The sequence below is a fragment of the Phoca vitulina genome, unplaced genomic scaffold, assembly GCF_004348235.1.
Source record: "Phoca vitulina isolate PV1807 unplaced genomic scaffold, GSC_HSeal_1.0 scaffold15, whole genome shotgun sequence".
Lineage (NCBI taxonomy): Eukaryota > Metazoa > Chordata > Mammalia > Carnivora > Phocidae > Phoca > Phoca vitulina.
Genome location: NW_022589718.1, coordinates 39,479,220 through 39,497,713, shown reverse-complemented (window position 1 = coordinate 39,497,713; position 18,494 = coordinate 39,479,220). Strand labels below are relative to the sequence as shown.

General features: G+C 50.4%; 1 protein-coding gene across 13 annotated transcripts in view; it reads left to right on the top strand.

Annotated features, from left to right (window-relative positions):
* DLGAP2 (DLG associated protein 2) overlaps positions 1-18,494 on the top strand; it is an 862,351-nt gene that overhangs the window by 822,899 nt on the left and 20,958 nt on the right. For all 13 annotated transcript variants that reach the window (XM_032413746.1, XM_032413747.1, XM_032413748.1 and 10 more), the window contains 4 exons: positions 1,360-1,709; positions 2,770-2,811; positions 9,400-9,485; positions 11,039-11,454. In XM_032413746.1, the coding sequence (XP_032269637.1) occupies positions 1,360-1,709; positions 2,770-2,811; positions 9,400-9,485; positions 11,039-11,454 (894 nt within the window). The remainder of the gene's footprint in view (positions 1-1,359; positions 1,710-2,769; positions 2,812-9,399; positions 9,486-11,038; positions 11,455-18,494) is intronic.

Here is an 18,494-nt window from a genome sequence, read left to right as displayed (position 1 = left end):
GCATTCTTTTAAAAACGTGTCCACGGCGTAAATCTTCATGTGCAGTTTTTATGCCTTCGAACCCAGATCATCCTGACACGACAAACTCATTTTGTTCTGTCACTTGCCGATTTTTATTTGGAATGACATTTGAGGTTTTATTTATTAGGAGAACAAATTGACCCAGGTCACACCGTCACTGGGGGAGATCGCGGGAACAGGCGAGCGCGTTGAAATCCCCAGGAACAGAAGAGCGGAAACGACGTGCTCCCACGGGCCACCGCAGGGCGCCGACTCTGGGCAGCTTCTGAAATTCGTAGGGGAAACCCACTCAGTCTGTCCTCCCAGACCAGGCCGGGCCCTCCCCATGTGGTGGGACACACAGCAACCCGCGCACCTGCGCACCATGTGGGTCCCTTTGCGCTGGGTCGCGCTGATGGTCGTGCTGATGGCGTCCGTTCGGAAGCCCTTGGGTGAGCACTTCCGTTCCAGATAAAGAAAAATCATTAACTGTAACGGAGAACATTCCTGTCGAAACGGCGTCGTTCACCTCACTGGAAAAATAAGTAACACCCCGAGCCCGGCAAATATGTCTAGTGAATTTGGGGTGGCCTTTAAAGAGACATTTAATAGGACCTCACGTCCAAAGGCATTTCTTGTCCCTCAGTGGGTTGGCGGCGGCCGGGGAGTGAGTGCAGGGCAGGAGGCGGCGGGGCGCTGGCTACGGGCAGGCGGGAGGTGCGGGAGGGCCGTGCGGTGTGCGTTTGGAGACCCGCGGTCCCTTCTCAACCGCCGTCTACACTTTACACCCAGTAAGCATGTCCTTACAGGGAGCAAACAGTCTTCTCACGTTCTATGCTTTTCCATTAGAAAAACAATACCTACTCATCATAAGCATTTTTGGAACATGCAGAGAAGCAGAGGAGAGAAGAGTCACCCTGCTGTCCCTCGATGATGAGCTGATGGACAGCTTCCTGTGCGTCTAACCTTTTTTCATACAAGGTTCTCCTTATAAATATATTCCACCTTCACCCGGATAGAGCTGAGTAGGTCCTGCTTTACCGCGGTGTGACGAAGTGAGCATCGCCCGTGACCCTGCCCTGCGTGAAAATGGGGTCGTGCCTGCTATCTGTCCTGCTGAGTCCGAAGCTACTCAGTGTGGTCGCTGGCGCGGCATTTGGGGGGCTTTCTAATTCCCCACTGTTGTGAGTATATCCGCGTGGACCGTCTCTGAGCGCAGGGGTGCCCCGGAGTTTGCTGAGTTATCTTCTCAAGCCCCACATTCTGCAAAGGCTCGTGGGTCGTGGGCAGTGAAGGGTGGACCAGGTTTCCAGGGAGGGGAGGATGCTTCCGCTGACGGCACGTTGACTTTCCTTACAGCTGTCTCCTATGTGAATTACAAGAAAACGCCGCCACCCGTCCCCCCACGCACCACCTCCAAGCCTCTGATCTCAGTGACCGCACAGAGCAGCACCGAATCCACGCAGGATGCCTACCAGGACGGCCGCGCGCAGCGGGCGTCCCCGTGGCCCCAGGACAGCCGCGGCCTCTACAACTCCACGGACAGCCTGGACAGCAACAAGGCCATGAGCCTTGCCCTGGAGACGGCCGCGGCCCAGCGCCTGGCCTCCGACGGCCAGAGCAGCTCCACACGGACCAGCGACAAGGCCGTCCTGGTGTCCAAGGCCGAGGACTTCCTCAAGAGCCGGCGCTCCTCCATCGGGATCCAGGTAGCCTCCCTGTGCCCCGCGGCCGTGCCGCCCGCCCCCGGGCTCCGCAGATAGCGTAGACTGAGACGCAGCGACCCCGCGGCCCGGGGGGGCTTAGCAGGGAGACATGAGAGTGAGGTCTCGGCTGCAGGGCCAGCCGGCAAGTCAACAGCCGGGGGACCACCCCAGGGCATCTCGGGTCCCCGTCTCACGCCTGCCCCTGCCACCCAGACACCCCCACCCCAGAGCACTTTCTAGGGGCCACCTGCTGCTTACCAAGTGTGGAGACAGCTTGTTTTGATACTTCGGAAGGATGGTTTCTTGGTTGAAACCCAGGTTTTCGAAAGCCTTTCAGCCTTGTGCCCCAGCAGCGGAGTGGGGGGAGGGCATTGGGAATACAGCGGTGGAAGTTGGAAAGGCCTATTCGGTGGAAAACTGAGGCGTGCTCACAGCTACCCAGGCCAGGGCTGCAGGAAGGCGCTTCCCTCACCGGCCGCAGGGCACTCTGGGTGCTCAGCTGTGGCGGCAGACCCCCGGCCCGCGGTTTCAGACCGCCGAGGGCTGACCCACACCCCCTGAGGCCCCAGACTTCTCCCCGAGCCACAGACCTGGTGTCTTGGGGCGGCCCCCCACTGCGTCCGGCTAGCCCACTCCCAGGGCCCGGGAGGCACTGTGCTGAGACACAGGGGCCACCTTCCAGCCCACTCCCCAGCCCCAGGACGGCACGGGATGCGCCTCACGCTGACAACGTCTTGCCTCGGCCGCTCTCCCCCACGAGATCGTGTTGGCACAGCGAGGCAGTCTCCTTGCCGAGTCCTTTGCAAGCATGGTCCACTCTTGCTTCCTGTCACTCCTCCACTCAGCCTGTGTCCAGCCGGAAGTCCCAAAATCAGAAGGCTTCGTGGCCAGGGAGGAGGGTGAGCGGAGCTCTGCCTGAGGGCCACGCGTGCTCGGTGCTGGCGTGAGGGGGCTCGACGTCCTGGGCATCCTGGGGACACGGGAGAGCAGGCTGGGGCGACTGCCCGCTTGACTAGGTCCTCTGAACCAGGTCTCCACACTGTGGCTTCGTTGTTTTGTTTAGGATTCTGAATTCCCAGAGCATCAGCCATACCCAAGGTCAGATGTAAGTACCAAAATATACTCCAAAGCCAAGTACGCATGAATTTTTATTTTATCTCCCTTTTTTGGATTATTCATACAACTGCTCTGTCACCTCTCTCTGTCCTGATTCTATATGCCAGGCACTATGCTAGGTGCCCCCGTATCACTCGTGTCCCCCGATGATGTGTAATTAGCCCCGCTTCGATGAGGACCGAGATGGGGCTCAAATAGGGACGTAACTCGCTGCGGCCGACAGGCTGGCCGGGGCCATAGCGCTAGTGCGTGGGAGGCCGGGCTTCAGACGCCGGTCCCTCCGGCTCCATTCATGTCACCAGAGAAGACGTGCGAGGGACGCAAGTTCACGAGGCTGGCTGCACATTCCAGGTGCTCGTGCACCCTCTGCCTTCTCCCCTGCCACCTGACAGACTCCCTCCTGCTGCCCGCACCCCTGCCACCTGACGGACTCCCTCCTGCTGCCCGCACCCCTGCCACCTGACACGGACCCCCTCCTGCTGCCCGCACCCCTGCCACCTGCCACGGACTCCCTCCTGCTGCCCGCACCCCTGCCACCTGACAGACTCCCTCCTGCTGCCCGCACCCCTGCCACCTGACAGACTCCCTCCTGCTGCCCGCACCCCTGCCACCTGCCACGGACTCCCTCCTGCTGCCCGCACCAGCCCCGGCGGGACGAGGCTGGGGGTGTCATCTTCTGGCTTTATCTGAGCAGAGCAGACCTGGGGCAGCGGGTCATCGGCTGGTCGGGGGCGCCACCCCTCCTCCCTCCGCTTCATCGCCCAGAAGCCCCGACACCTGTCCTCGCCCCGTGGCCCTTTCTGCTTCTAGCAACCACGCCTTCCCTCCGCGGGAATGTCCCTGCTCCCCTGCCCACCGCTCCCTGCGGCTCACGCGTTGGCCCCTCCCCGGAAGCCTGTCCGGCGCTGCCCCCGCACCGCGTGTCTGTGAAGGCCCGGCTGCCCCCGCCTCTTCACCACCCAGCGTCTAGCACGGTGCCTGGTACATAGCAAGTGCTCGGTCAGTGTCGGGTCAGTGGGCGCACGGGTGACGGCGGGTGAGTGTTCCGTGAGCACCAGTGTGAGTGCACGTGTGCAAAGGGTCCGCTGTCTTCGTGGCAGTAAGGGAATGCACAACATCACGTGAGCGTGTACCCTCGCCATTATCAGACTGACGGGGATTGAAGAGCCAGTAGGAAACACGGCCAGAGAAGCTCAGGTATTAGAATAGTACGAGTCAAAGAGGTGAAATGTAGGCCAGCGTAGGGAGCCAACTCACAGGGAAGCACGAAGAACCAGAGTGAGGGAGAGCCCCGGGCACGTAGAGGCCCTGGAGGGCTGGCTGGCGTGTCCGCACTGGGAAAGCACGACGCAGAAATAACCCTGAGAAGCAGGCTCGCGGAATTGCCGTGTCTCGGGCTCTCCAGCACATGCTCCTTTTAACCTCGTCGTAACCCAAGGGGCCAGCCGTTACCCAGGTTACCGATGGGGAAACTGAGGCTTGGGGGTAAGTGACTTGCCTAGAGGGTCACAGCCGTGAGAGTCGCAGCCAGGACGGAGGGCAGCTTTGTTGGAAAGCCTGCAGGGCGCCCGCTTCCCAGAGAGGAGACAGGGGGGTCGGTGCGGGGCCCGTCCCCCGAGCTGCGTGGCAAGAAGCGACCTGCCCCAGTCTGTCTGTCTTGTCACTTGTAGGGAGAGACGGCTAGTGCGCCGCACACTCAGCCAGGGCTCACAGGGGTCTGCCGGCTGACCGCCCGCGGCCCGCTCTCAGGAGCTCCCGTGGAGTGCAGACGGCAGAGGATCGACACCGCATTTCCCACCCATTTCTGCGGGTCTGGGGGTGCGGCTCCAGGCCCTGCCTCGCGGGCTGGCCCGGTGACGCGAACCCGCGGCGCCCCGCCCTCACGTCTCCTCATTCGATGCTGACATGCGCCTCTTTCCTCTGTGTCCCGTTCTGTGTATCCCTGGTGCGTGTGTCCCTGCACAGTTTCTCCTTGTCTGGTGCGTGTGTCCGTTTGTGAGAGTCCGTTGGAAGTGTCTCCCGTTCCCGGACACTGCAGTTTGGATTAACATGCAGGGGTTCCTCAACCACCTGCCTCGGTTGCCCCGTCTTTAAAGTGGGAGCGATTACTGCTCTTCCGTCTCCACCACCAGGCTGGGGGGATGAACAGCACAACTGCCACAGGCCTCTTCTTATTCGGCTCAAGTGTGCGGCTGGGAGCGCGTCAGTTTGCCCGCTAAGGCGGGTTTCTCCCTCGCCGGCCTGAGCCGTTCCGCGCTCCAGCAAGCCTCCCAGCACCTGCTCCTGGAAGTGCGGGCGCTGCCTTGGGCACCTCTCAGCAGCGAGGCTGCCAGACCGCATCTCACTCTTGGACTTACGACAGGTCCCCGAGGGGACCACGGTAACCATGCCTGAGGCAGTGCACCTGCCCGGCTGTGCGCTCGGTTTGGAAGGCAGAGCATAAATGATCTGGGGTAGACAGCAGAGACGTGCGGTCGGAGCCGCAGCCGATGCCGGTGCTAGTGGCTCCCTGCCTGGGTGCCTCTCTCGGGTCCGGGAAGCGGGGGCCCAGACTGCGGCTGCCCAGCTTTGACTTCCCACAAACACCTACCATGCAGGAGATGGGGACCAGGGCACACAGCGGCCGCCTCCTGTGCAGCTCACACGACCCAACATGCACATGCTCACACACGTGTGCATGCACACTCACTCATGCACACACTCCCCTGCACTCGTGCTTACATTTCTGCATAAACATGTATGCACACTCAACACACACGTGTGCACCTGTGTGCTCGCACCTGTACACATGCATTCACACTTGTGTGCACACTTATGCAGACAAATGCATGCTGGTCACTCACACAATCACACATTCACACACTCACACATGTGCTCATATCCACGCAGGTGCAAACATGTCCATGCATGTACGTGTGTGTGCAACTAATGTGTGCAGTTTTACCCACGTAAGTACACACATATGCTCACACTCACACATGCACATGTGTGCACACTCATGCGTGTGTGCATGCATGTACTCACCTCTGTGCCTGCTCTTGCAAACCCAGTCATTCACACACATACACACACGTGCACACTCACATTTGCAGTCATATGTGTGTACACACCTGCAGATACACATGTGCACACCGCCCTAATGTGTGCAGCCACACACGTATGCACTCACACATTTACTTACATGTACACACTTGTGTGCACAGTCCCACATGTGCACACGTGTGCACATGCATGCATACAAGTGTGCATGTGCACGTGCATACAAACACACACACACACACACATGCATGCACACGCCAGCCACACCAAGCTCCTTGTTTTGTAAACAGACCATATTTAGAAATGTCCCCCTTCCCACCTGCCATCATGGCATGTGGCTCGGCCTACAAGCTCCGCCATCGTACAGGGAGAGCTGGTGCGGGGCCCCGGGCTCCACAGACCCCAGACGCTCTTGTGATGGCACCCACCACTCACGACAGTGACTGGGGAGATGTCTGTCCCCTTTCATCAGGGAGCCCTGCAAACACCTTTGCTTCAGAAAGTCTTACTTAGCATTAGCGATTCTGTTAATACATCTTTCTTCTCAATGCCTAGAACATGGCAGGTCTTGTAAAAATGAATATATGCCTTCATTTCTCAAAACTTTTAAGATCCCTTGAATTTTCAGCCAGAATCTCCTCTTAGGAAGAGATTCCTTTGATTTCCTTTCCACTGTGCAAAGCAGTAATTCCTTTCCTTTGTCTTGAATTTGCCTTTTTTCTTATCCATGTAAGGGTCTCCACTCCCAGGATTTCTGAAATTGTTAAGTATTTAGCTCACCCAGGCCATGTATGATTTTATCATCCCCCTCAGCCTTCCCCTTCTGAAAGCAGAGATAACGTCATTTTTTCTTAGGAAAGTTTCATGTGACAGGTGCTGTAGCTCTGTGAGATCCTTCACATTCAGTATCCATCTCATCACACACCTGACCGTCTTCCTGGTTGAGGTGAAGGACAGAGTGTCGATATTTGCTGTGGACAAGCTTATCTGAGTCTGGCTTCCTGTGGAGTTTTACTTCAATCAAGTGAAGTGTCTCATGTCCCCTCATTTTTGAGATTAGGAAGAAAAGACTCAACAAAATTTAAGAGACTCACAGAGAGTTGCGTGGCCAGCTCGTAGCAGAATCTAGCTCCAAAACTACACCCTCCTCCTTTGCTTGGAATGGTAGAGAATTCTAGTGCAGGGAACGTGGAGACTGGATGAAGGGAGACAACGTGCTGTTGTCTGGTTATATGTTTTAGTCACTTATGTAGTGTGTGTACATGGCTGTGAATACATGCGTGTTTCATGTGTGCACACACATCCTGTGATTTTGCTGTTCATGCCACCTACTAGTGTGCATGGGACCAAAAACATCTTCCGTGGTGTAGCCCTGATGACCATCACCTTCGTACTGTGTAGTGTTCCGTGTCATGAGCAAATCATAATTTACCCTCTGCTACCGCTCGCCTACTTCACCCCTCGTCATGTTTCACCTGATAAGTAACACTAAGATGAACACCTCACACACTTGTTAGAATTTAAGGTGATTTCCTTAGACTAGAATCCTGGAAGCAGAAAAAATAAGACAAATATTCTGAACATTTCAATGATAAAATCCAGTGCTCTTTCCATTACAAAAATCTTTCTAAAACTATATGTATGCATGGATCTCCCCCAAATTATGTATCCATCAAATTCGACACCATCTACCAACATTGTAAAGCATAAAATCACCTACACTATGACTGTGTTCACAAAAACATGCACAGACATGTATCTGTAGCAGCATTAATCATGGCAGAAAACTAGAAGTAACCAGATTATGCCTCCCTTGAAGACTGGTTAACTAAATCAGGTTATGTTCCTAAAATGGAATAGCAAGCAGTTAAAACACAAGGCAGCTCTGTTTGCTCTGACATGGGACAACGTCTTAAATACGTGAATTGTTACTGTAATCTTTTCATGTAAAATAATAAGAGTAACAATCTCCATGTCCAGGAAGGTGAAGTTTATCAAAGCCATGACCCCCCATAGAGACAGCAGCAAGGTTAGATCTGGATTCAAGGATGTCCCTTGTCCTGTGGTCACCCCGTGTCCTCGCCCAGCCGTCAAACCACGCACACAGAGGAGGTGATGTGACCTCTGCGTGCGTGCAGGATTCTGCCAGCAAGGAACGGGGTGTGCCCAGCCGTGCTCCTCCCCTCGGTAACTCATCCAGGAGCCCCGGGTCTTCACGCAGCTGTCTTTATTCTGGCCACAGCGTATCACTACAGAGTATGGTGGGGCTGTCAGACAGACGCAGGTGTGAATCCTCGTTCTGCTCCCAGTGAGCTGTGCACCCCTGGGCAAGTTACTCACCGTCTCTGATTCCTCAGCTGTTCAGTGTGGCAGGAAATCACAGCAGGGGTACCGTGGACACTACGTGCAATAACGCTTATTATGCTCTTGGCACAGTGCCTGGCACGTGGTAAGAGTAAAATAAACATTAGATATGGACAGCGTTGTTTCTCTTTGCCACAAGTTGAGTGAGCCCTCGGGTGCCATGAGCTCGGCCACGGGGCAGCCGCAAATTACAATCACAGACTCTCCTAAGTTGCAAAAGAGAGCATCATAATGATTTGTTTAGTCATTTGTACCTTACCCTCATGGCAATCATTAATATTTTTAAGAGAAAATGTGGTTTACAACTTAGTTATGACATTTCGGATTGGGGTCAAAGTCCCGCTGATACAGTAGGTAATATTTTCTGGGGAAAAAGGAAAGGGACACTGGAGTAGCCAGGATAATATTTACGGATGAACTAAACTTTGGTTTCACAGACTATTTGTGCTGAGGGTTTGAGGGCTCTTTAGAACATGGGCTGTACCAGCAGCCCCTCATGTGTTAGCTCTGCCCCCTCACGGTCCTAAAGAGCTTGGTGGGTTTGGGAGATGTTTTGGCAAATAGAACCACGAGAAGGATTCGTGTAAAATGCACAGTTTCTGTTCTGTTCTGACCTGGCCTCGCTGGGCACAGTCCCATTAGCAGATGCAAGACACCAGTGTGTAGGGGCAGTTGGACACATGGCCGCGGTATTCCCGATACACGCTGAAATTCCTTCCTGTGTGTTTCTGTATGTGGATGCAACCATCAGTGTAATTCTATTAAATGGCTTATTTGTGGTTGTTAGCTCTATCTGGTTCATGCTGTACTTACTTTCTTCACCGTAGGGTGTGATAAGAGCCTTTAAGTCCTACAATCATGCAATCCAACAAAGCCTATTTTTTGCCTTAGCTGAACTAAGCAATTTTATTTGCATTCATTTGAGAGATCAGAGTGCAATGCTGAGTTCAAGTAGTTATGTGAAATTTGATGAAACACAGTAGCAGTGTAATTACACCAATATGAATGCATTTCCCTTTTTTGTGATTTTACTGGGTCAAGTGCATCTCTGTATTAATTAAATGCGTAATTAGTTACAGCAAATGAACACACACACACACACACACACACACAATAGTCCCCTGCCCAGGTCGCTTGTCTCAGTTCTAAAATAAGATGTTCTGTGTTGTATTAGGTGGAAACAGCCACAGACTCTGACACAGAGAGCCGAGGCCTGCGAGAATACCACTCTGTTGGCATCCAAGTGGAAGATGAGAAGCGGTAACTCAGCCCCTTCACAATATACGATGTTCCCAAGCAAGAGCAATCTGTTAGAAACCTGATTGCAAACATCTAGATCATGCTGACCATCAATAATTCATGCCATGTGTGGTAACAGGGTCATATATTTATACTTTGCAATTTATATCGTTCAAGTATGAATTAACATCCGCCTGCATCTTGTTTTTTGTGAGAGGCAGGGGAATAATTCTTTCTAAAGTAATTTACCACCTATGAAAGCAGAGGGGCTGACAGGCCTGAGAGCCAAAGTTCTTCATCCAAAGGAAGAACAGATAGGCTTGAGGGTGAATCAGGTGCATGTCTTCCTACCTAATAATGTTAAAGGTAAAAGAAAGACAGAAAGAGAGAGAGAAGGAAGGAAGTTTAAGACCTTAGCTATACCATGATTTCAAACCATAAAATACAGAGATGTCTATGATGGTAATGTTATTTTTGTAGCAAGAACAGGATGATTATTTTATTTCATGTTTAAAAAATATATCTTGTACATTTCATAAAAAACTAATTCAATGAGAGAATTGTTACATCTGCAACTTCAATTGGCATCTAGTCCCGGGTGACATTGCTCATCGTGGAGGGTTTTAGGACCCAGCCAATAAAGATTTTGATTGCAAAGAAATTCAGACCACAAGCTACTGGCTTCCCGGGTTCCCTGCAGAGTGCTGAGACCACGGACAGCTTCTGCACGGGACTGGGCTTGCTGCCTTCCATCCCCATCATGGGTTTGTTCTCTGCTCCTTTGCCTCCAGCAAAGACACTAAGTGGAAAATTCATCAACCAGCTGCGGGCACAGCTGTTGCCATAGGAGGGTTCAGTTGGTGAGAAGCCAAAATGTAGAGTTAGGGTTCAGTTTGGAAGAACCCCCCCTCCCCGCACACACACAGGGTTCTCACCCAGCAATATCTGGACTCCAATTATAAGCCCTTTCCTGCCCATCATTTCAGTAATTGGCTGTGCGGGACTGGGCTGCCTTCCAATGTGTATGATGAACATGTTTTTAAAACACCTGCTCAAGTCAGAATTTGGATTCCTTATTTTGCATACAAGACTTAATGGGGATGATATTAAGTTATTCAGATAGGAGAAGAGACGCACGCCCTGAAATGTGTCCCCAAAACTCAGTGGGGTACAAAAGTTATTTACCTAAAAGGAGCTACACAGCGTTCCCGTTGCATAGATGCAACATAAGGAGGTTTTGTAAACTGTGGCGGATTTGTCAAGGGAAGTAAATGAGCCAAGGCAGTGGACTCATGGAATGCGTTACCCCCACTGCACCCCGCAATACGCTTCCGTCTTAAGTGGGCATTATTTAGGCATTGAGACTTAGGTAGATGTTAGAGGTTAATTAATTGCAAAACCCAACGTTCTTTCATAGCTGAAACACCAAAATAGTAGTAACGAGAGGAAAAGACTCATCTTCCCCTTGACTTGTTGGCTTGCGCGGTGCAGGCGTGTCGTTGATGAGCGAGGCGTAGGCTTGCTGCACAGTCAGCTCAGAAAGTCTCCCCTCTCTCTTCCTTCCCCCTCCGCAGACACGGGCGTTTCAAGCGTTCCAACAGCGTGACCGCCGCCGTCCAGGCGGACTTGGAGCTGGAGGGCTTCCCGGGACACGTCACCATGGAGGACAAGGGCCTGCAGTTTGGGCCCTCCTTCCAGCGGCATTCGGAGCCCAGCACGCCCACCCAGTACGGGGCCGTAAGAACTGTTCGGACCCAGGGGCTCTTCAGTTACAGAGAAGACTATAGGACCCCCGTGGACACTGGCAGCCTGCCGCCGCCCGACCCCTGGCTGGAGCCGTCCATCGAGACAGCGGAGACGGGGAGGGTGTCTCCGTGCCGGAGGGACGGCTCGTGGTTTGCGAAGCTGCTGCACACGGAGACAAAGAGGATGGAAGGCTGGTGCAAGGACATGGAGAGAGACGCGGAGGAGAATGATCTCTCAGAGGAAAGTAAGAGTGCAGCCTCCCCTCGGCTTCTTAGCACTGCAGTTGGTCAGTAGGCCAGCAGGCAAATGGCATCATTCATGGGGGACACTTCCTTTGATACTTGGGTAAATGAAAACAAACGTGCTTCCCACCACATCCCGCTCAGCTCCCAGAAAACAGATAAGGACACGGACAGAAAAACCACCGCTAACGCGTTCAAGGGGATCCGTTTGGGTTTTGTTAGATCGTGAGCCCAATGGCACTGACCCTGGTGCTGGTTCTGCAGTTGGTCTCATTCCATGTACCTCTTCTCCCGAATTCTCACAGTGACTTGATGTGGAGGGTGTCCACTGTTTTCTAGAATCGTCACTGTCCCATGTTTATAAGGAATTGAGTTGCTTTTTTTTTTTTTTAAGATTTATTTATTTATTAGAGAGAGAGAGAGCTTGAGCAGGGGGAGGGGCAGAGGGAGAGTCTCAAGCAGACTCCACACTGAGTATGGAGCCTGACTCGGGGCTCCATCTCAGGACCCTGAGGTCACGACCTGAGCCGAAACCAAAGGTCGGACACTTAACTGACTGCACCGCCCACGTGCCCCTTGAGTTGGCTTTATGCCAAAGAGAAGTTTGAGCTGAGTAGAGATTGAACCGGCCAGCCCCGTGACGGTGCACGCCCAGCTCTCCCATCACCACGCTGAGCGGGAATCCATGTGACTTCCTGCAAAGCAGACCTGCTCCAGCCTCTTTCTGCCCTGATGGGTCTCTGCCTCTCTGTGTAGAAAGGGACAGCATCCCTCATTCTCCACCTGTCTCCCACTGACCTGAAGAATCCTCTCTTGAGGATTATCAGAAGCAGCATCTTTTGTGAATCGCTGCACCTGATTTCTAAACAGATACCACCTTTGTTGATAGACCAAGAATCCGAGAATAATTGCCACATACTTAGAACTAACATTGTCTTGACCAAAATACGGTTTCACAGAGGCATTTCTGAATGTCTTGACAAATCATGCTCTCTTGAAAGTACTTTTTCTGTGAATTCCTTTGTCCATTTGCTAGCTCACTCGGAATTCTCAAGTTCAAACGGATAGCTGACGTCCTTGGGGATTGTGCCCTGCTGCAACACGTCTAGATAGCTGCTGTGATAGAATCTGTCAGTATCATACAAATGGAAATACGAGGATGAAATTATATGGACTTACGTAACGGACAGAGTACAATGGCCCTGGGATCTGTAAAGCCAAGAAACTAATTGGCGTGTTGATCTCTAGCTGTTAGAACTTATGGTGTTAAGCTATGAAGGGAGAGATTGCCTTTAAATTACTAATTCTCTTCCCCCACATTTCTCCCTTAATCACCCAATTCCACATGTTCACCTAGGTGGGTGGGAGACCCTGAGTGTTTTGGAGGAAGCGTTGCTGTAGCGAAGCATTTGAACCTGCTCCCCAGCTCGCCGACAGGTGTCTCAAACTGCTTGCATGCATTTGTCCAAGTCTATTACCTTTTTAGGGTACATTGAGTGGAGCAATTACTTACAATTCTTATATTTAAAAATCTCTCATTTCCTGCAGCATTTTCTCACTGGTCGGTATGTGTCTCAGCTTGGCAAAATCGTTATTTAATTGTCACAGCGATTTACAATCTTTATCACAAAGACAAACTTGGAAAAACTAAATTGCCTAAGTTGATGCGAAATCAGGGTCAGGCTGTGGGCTCCCACTGTGTGCACGGCGGTGTGCATTCTTCCGGGGGCCCGGGGCGTGCAGACCCACGGGGCGGTCAGCCAGGACGCGCCCGTGCCCTCCTGGGGCTCCGCAGCGGAACCCCGCTGAAGATGTACTTGTCAGGTCTAGCTCCATAATGTGTCTATCAATTTGATCCTGTCATCATTTGAATTTACACCATTCAGGACACATCCAAGAAGTTCTGGTCTCCCTCTGTGGGCAGAACAACAGGGGACACTAGCCACTGCCGTGTTTGTAAGACAACCTAGAGCATTCGTTACCTTATCATAATTTCCCATATGTAGCGTGTCCTTTTTATTTTATTTTATTTTTCTCTTATTGTTAAGTTAGTCACCATACATTACATCATTAGTTTTTGGTGTAGTGATCCATGATTCATTGTTTGCGTGTAACACCCAGTGCTCCATGCAGAACATGCCCTCCTTAATACCCATCACCAGGCTAACCCATCCCCCCACTCCCTCCCCTCTAGAACCCTCAGTTTGTTTGCTGGAGTCCATAGTCTCATAGTCCAATCGTCTCCCCCTCCGATTTCCCCGCTTCATTTTTACCTTCCTTCTCCTAATGTCCTCCATGCTATTCCTTATGTTCCACAAGTAAGTGAAACCATATGATAATTGACTTTCTCTGCTTGACTTATTTCACTTAGCATCATCTCCTCCAGTCCCATCCATGTTGATGTACAAGTGGGGTATTCATCCTATCTGATGGCTGAGTAATATTCCATTGTATATGTGGACCACATCTTCTTTATCCATTCATCTGTTGAAGGGCATCTCGGCTCTTTCCACAGTTTGGCTATTGTGGACATTGCTGCTATGAACACTGGGGTGCATATGGCCCTTCTTTTCACTACATCTGTGTCTTTGGGGTAAATACCCAGGAGTGCAATTGCTGGGTCATAGGGTAGCTCTATTTTTAAATTTTTGAGGCACCTCCACAGTGTTTTCCAAAGTGGCTGGCTAGTGAAATAAAAGCAAAAATGAACTTTTGGGACTTCATCAAGATAAAAATCTTCTGCACAGCAAAGGAAACAGTCAACAAAACAAAGAGGCAACCCACAGAATGGGAGAAGATATTTGCAAATGACACTACAGATAAAGGGCTGGTATCCAAGACCTATAAAGAACTTCTCAAACTCAACACCCAAAAAACAAATAATCAAATCAAAAAGAGGGCAGAAGATATGAAAAGACACTTCTCTGAAGAAGACATACAAATGGCTAACAGACACATGAAAAAATGTTCGTCATCATTAGCCATCAGGGAAATTCAAATCAAAACCACACTGAGATACCACCTTACACTATTCAGAATGGCAAAAATGGACAGGGAAAGAAACAACAAATGTTGGAGAGGTTGTGGAGAAAGGGGAACCCTCTTACACTGTTGGTGGGAATGCAGGTTGTAGCATGTCCTTTTAACGTAGTCTTTATTTTCTAAGAATTACAGTTTAAAAGGGGATATAGTTTGAAAAGAAGAGATCTCTGCACGAGCACGTTCTGAGCACGAATCCTGTGCCAAATATTATGGGAGGTTCTTTGCACACCTCGTTCAGAGCTCACCGCGATGTGCTGCCTAGATAGCATCGTCACCATCCTAAAAATAGAGAGACCCAGGCTCAAGGAGGTTAGCATCTCGCCCCAGACCCCACAGAGTATGGCGATGGAGTCGCAAGGCGAAGTCAGGGCCGTCTCCTGTCAAAAGCTATGCTTTACCACTGTGCTGCCCGAAGCTATTGAATCACAATATCCCTTACTGGAAACCTCTCTCCCTGCATCGCTTCCTTCCTGTCTGTGTTCTTGTGGATTACCTTCTTCCACTATTATAGAAAAAGTGGAGTCCCAGTCCTTGGCCATTTGCTTCATTCTGATCCCCCGTAGCTGGGACACCAATTTAGGTTCCAGAGGGAATCCCTGAGCTGATAAAATGTAGACTTAGCTCATCATTACTTAGCCACTAGAAATTAAGGAAGGAAAAGGGGGCAAATTCCTTCTCAAACTAAACACAAAAGATCTAACAGTTAGAAGGCTTAGACACTGAAGTGTCATCATGATAAGTAATGACTGTCTTGTTGGGGGCATTCAAGAGAGTTCTGGGAATAGTGCCATAAAGGTACTCTACACAGAATTCAATTCAGTGGCCAGCAATGACCCAGATCAGCCATAAGATTCCATCCTTGTGGGAAATACAGTATTTAGATTTCAGTTGCCTTAATATGAGGCACGTGGAAAGCACATTCTTCTCCAGCAAGCTATAGCAGAAAATGAATTTCTGCTGCCCCTCAACTGCATTTCCCTAAACACCTTTTTTGAACCTTTGGGATCTTCTTCTTGGATTCTCTCATTAATATAAACATTCAACAGATATTTACTGAATACGTGCCATGAGCCAGCCACCACCCACAGACTGTAGGCTGACAGCGAGTGACCAGCCGTGAAGACACGGACTGCAGTGACCGGGAGCAGTGAGACCAGGACAGGACTATTTATACCGAGTGGAGAACATCACGTGTAGTGGGAGACAGGCAGATAGGAGCTTTAGAACCTCACAGGTGTGAGACATTTTCAGCGGGGAAAATTCCAAGAAGGCTTCATGGAGAAAGTGGCATGGTGCCCAGGCCTCGATAGGGAGTCGGATTCGGCTGTGCCGTAGGGGGAGCAGAGAGGGAAGGGTGGGGGAAAGCAGCCCCACGGACAGGAGCCCCTGTCTCCCGGCTCCTTAAGAAGAACTTCACTTCGACGTGGACTGTGCACCTGCTTGTCTTTGCTCCATCACCCCCATGCCCTTGGGCACGTGCGTTTCTCGCAGGACAGGACAGCTGCTGTGTCTTCCCAAAGCTCTGCCCCTCTGCTGTCATGGGAGACCTTCGGCTCCTTGAATGCACTGATGGTATTTGGTGCATTTATTATTCCCCAGAAGTGTCTGCCATGGTGCTCTGCTGTGGAGACGTAGAAGGGAACAGGAGGAAAGAGATGGACAGTCGTCATACACAGGGACGGTCACACTCCTGCTCACACCCTCGTGAAAGCACGGCATCTAAAATCACCCCAGGCCTCTGGTTGCCCTCACGTGGGGGCTGGGAGTATCCTGTGCCCTCCCCGTGCTGGAGATATCAGCTAGTGATTTTGTTTTTTGTGCACTTTTCCCAGTCCTATTTAATGACTAAATACGATGGCATTGCTGGAAGCCTTGGATGCAGAGAACAGAGAATAGATCCACTTGATGCTTTTTGTGATTTTCTTAATTTCTTTCCCGAAGTTTCCCAGATGTCTGATATTTCTGTGGACAAAGATGACACAACATTTGTATGTGTCTCTTCCGCATGCTTTGCACCTAAAACTAGCACCTATTAATCAACTTTAGACATTTCCCTAAGAAGTTTTAAAAAGTAAGATAACCTCTGATTCTTGCACTCATTTTGAGAACAGATAGAGGGTTATTGGTGATGGCACCTTTAAGAAGCAAGATTAAGTTAAATGGCTTGCTAAACCAGAACTCTGAGCTCCGAATATTGAAATTTCCATCACATGAACTAATTTCTTCCCAAACTAAAATTTTATAATCATAGCTCACTGAACTGATTGAATGAAGTGAGATCCGTTCAGCCCTCTATGGTTAATAAAAACTATAATGAGCCCAAATAAATACTGGTTTAAGTTAAGTCACGTTCATGCAGGCTTCCTATTGTTAGGTCATTAAAGATCCATTCTGGAGGGGTTGTAAACCATTACTCTACTCCTATTTGGGGATTTTTGTATTCATTATGTTAAACCCAAAGGGTAAATGGCATAAAGTGGAACGAAACAAATAGGGTGTTTTTCTGAAATAAAAGCAATTGTCCCAAAGCTACACAGTTTTCCTTCTGTGGTGGCACAGAGAGAGAAAGCACGTGAGGGACTCAACGGTGGGGCCTTTGGACAGGTGTTGGCAGGTTCTCGTGCCCAAAACAGCTAATAACCCAACACCAGCTGGCCAGATGTGTGGAACCACAGACCCCCGGGCTGGGGGGCGGGGGCTTCGGCCATTCCCTCGTCTGAGGGTCTCCCTTTACCGGCAGAGGGAGCCTTCAACAGGCTTGCTCCCAGGTCCTCGCGAAGCCCGGGCAGGTGCCTACAGGGATGTCTCTCACGAGCCAGTCACCAAATGGCCACGTGACACAGAGTGGACAAAGATATGTGCGCTCGATAAACCTGAGAATGGTAACGCTTGAGACCTGAGGGGGGATGTCAGAGCAAGCAGCGATTTTCCTGCACCTGTTCGCGGAAACCAATCACGGAGGAGCCCAAGAGACCGGAGAGGAGATAAATATTCCCGTGATCCTTTCAAACTCTGCAAATTCTACAAAAATCCACTTCAGATTCTGAAAGGAGAGTGTAAATGTTGTCCTGGCATTTCATAGCAAATTCAGAAAGAATGGGAAATTGGAGAAGATGCATGAAAAATAAAAAGGAGCGAGGGAGTTAATCAAATTTCCTTACACATCAGAGGCCAGCGTTGTATCAGGTTCTTTGTCAATTTGCATTCTGGGAAGCATTAGCACTTATCTGCAGCTCTTGAAACAAAGTGTCGAAACTATGACAACATTAGGGAAGTACAGTGGAAAAGAATAAATTGAAATTTTCACCTCCAATTCTTGGCAATTATGGGAAGCTATTTGCATTAAAGGTACCAGATAGAGTGGTCCCCGCTCGCCCAACTGCAGACCCTCCTGCCATTAGCAATCAGGTCGCGAGCTTCTCCTCGACATTCACTGTCTCTCCCGAGCAATAATCAATTTATACCCTTAATAATAACTCTTCACCACATTAAATCAACACCAAGATATTGCCCATCTAGCCATGATGTGTTGAAGATTATAAATTGAAGTGCTTTATATTAATACTTTTGTTGAATTACGTTTTAAGAAGAATATGAAAATTAGGAATTAAAACTTCAAATTGTATAAAACCGAATGACTTCTAATTACCATTTGAGGAAACATAGTCAGTACAAAGAAGCACATTTGGTCGTCGCTTCTATATATTCCTGCAGTGACAGCCTGATTGAAACAAGTCTCTCTAAATCTTTTCATCAGTCTTGCAGGTTACAGGGGTTTACAGGTGGAAACTCAACATTTCAAAACAAAGATAATTCTTCCACTCCGTAGCAGTGAGACTAGAGCTAGAGAAACGTGTTCAATTTGGGGGATCAAAATGTGAATGAAAGGTAAAGCATTTTCACCACTCCTAGGAGACACTCTGGCTCTGTCCCGCCACCTTCCTCCCTACACCTGCCCACCCCTCCATCCCAGCACCTGCCCACGCCCCGTCCCTGCACC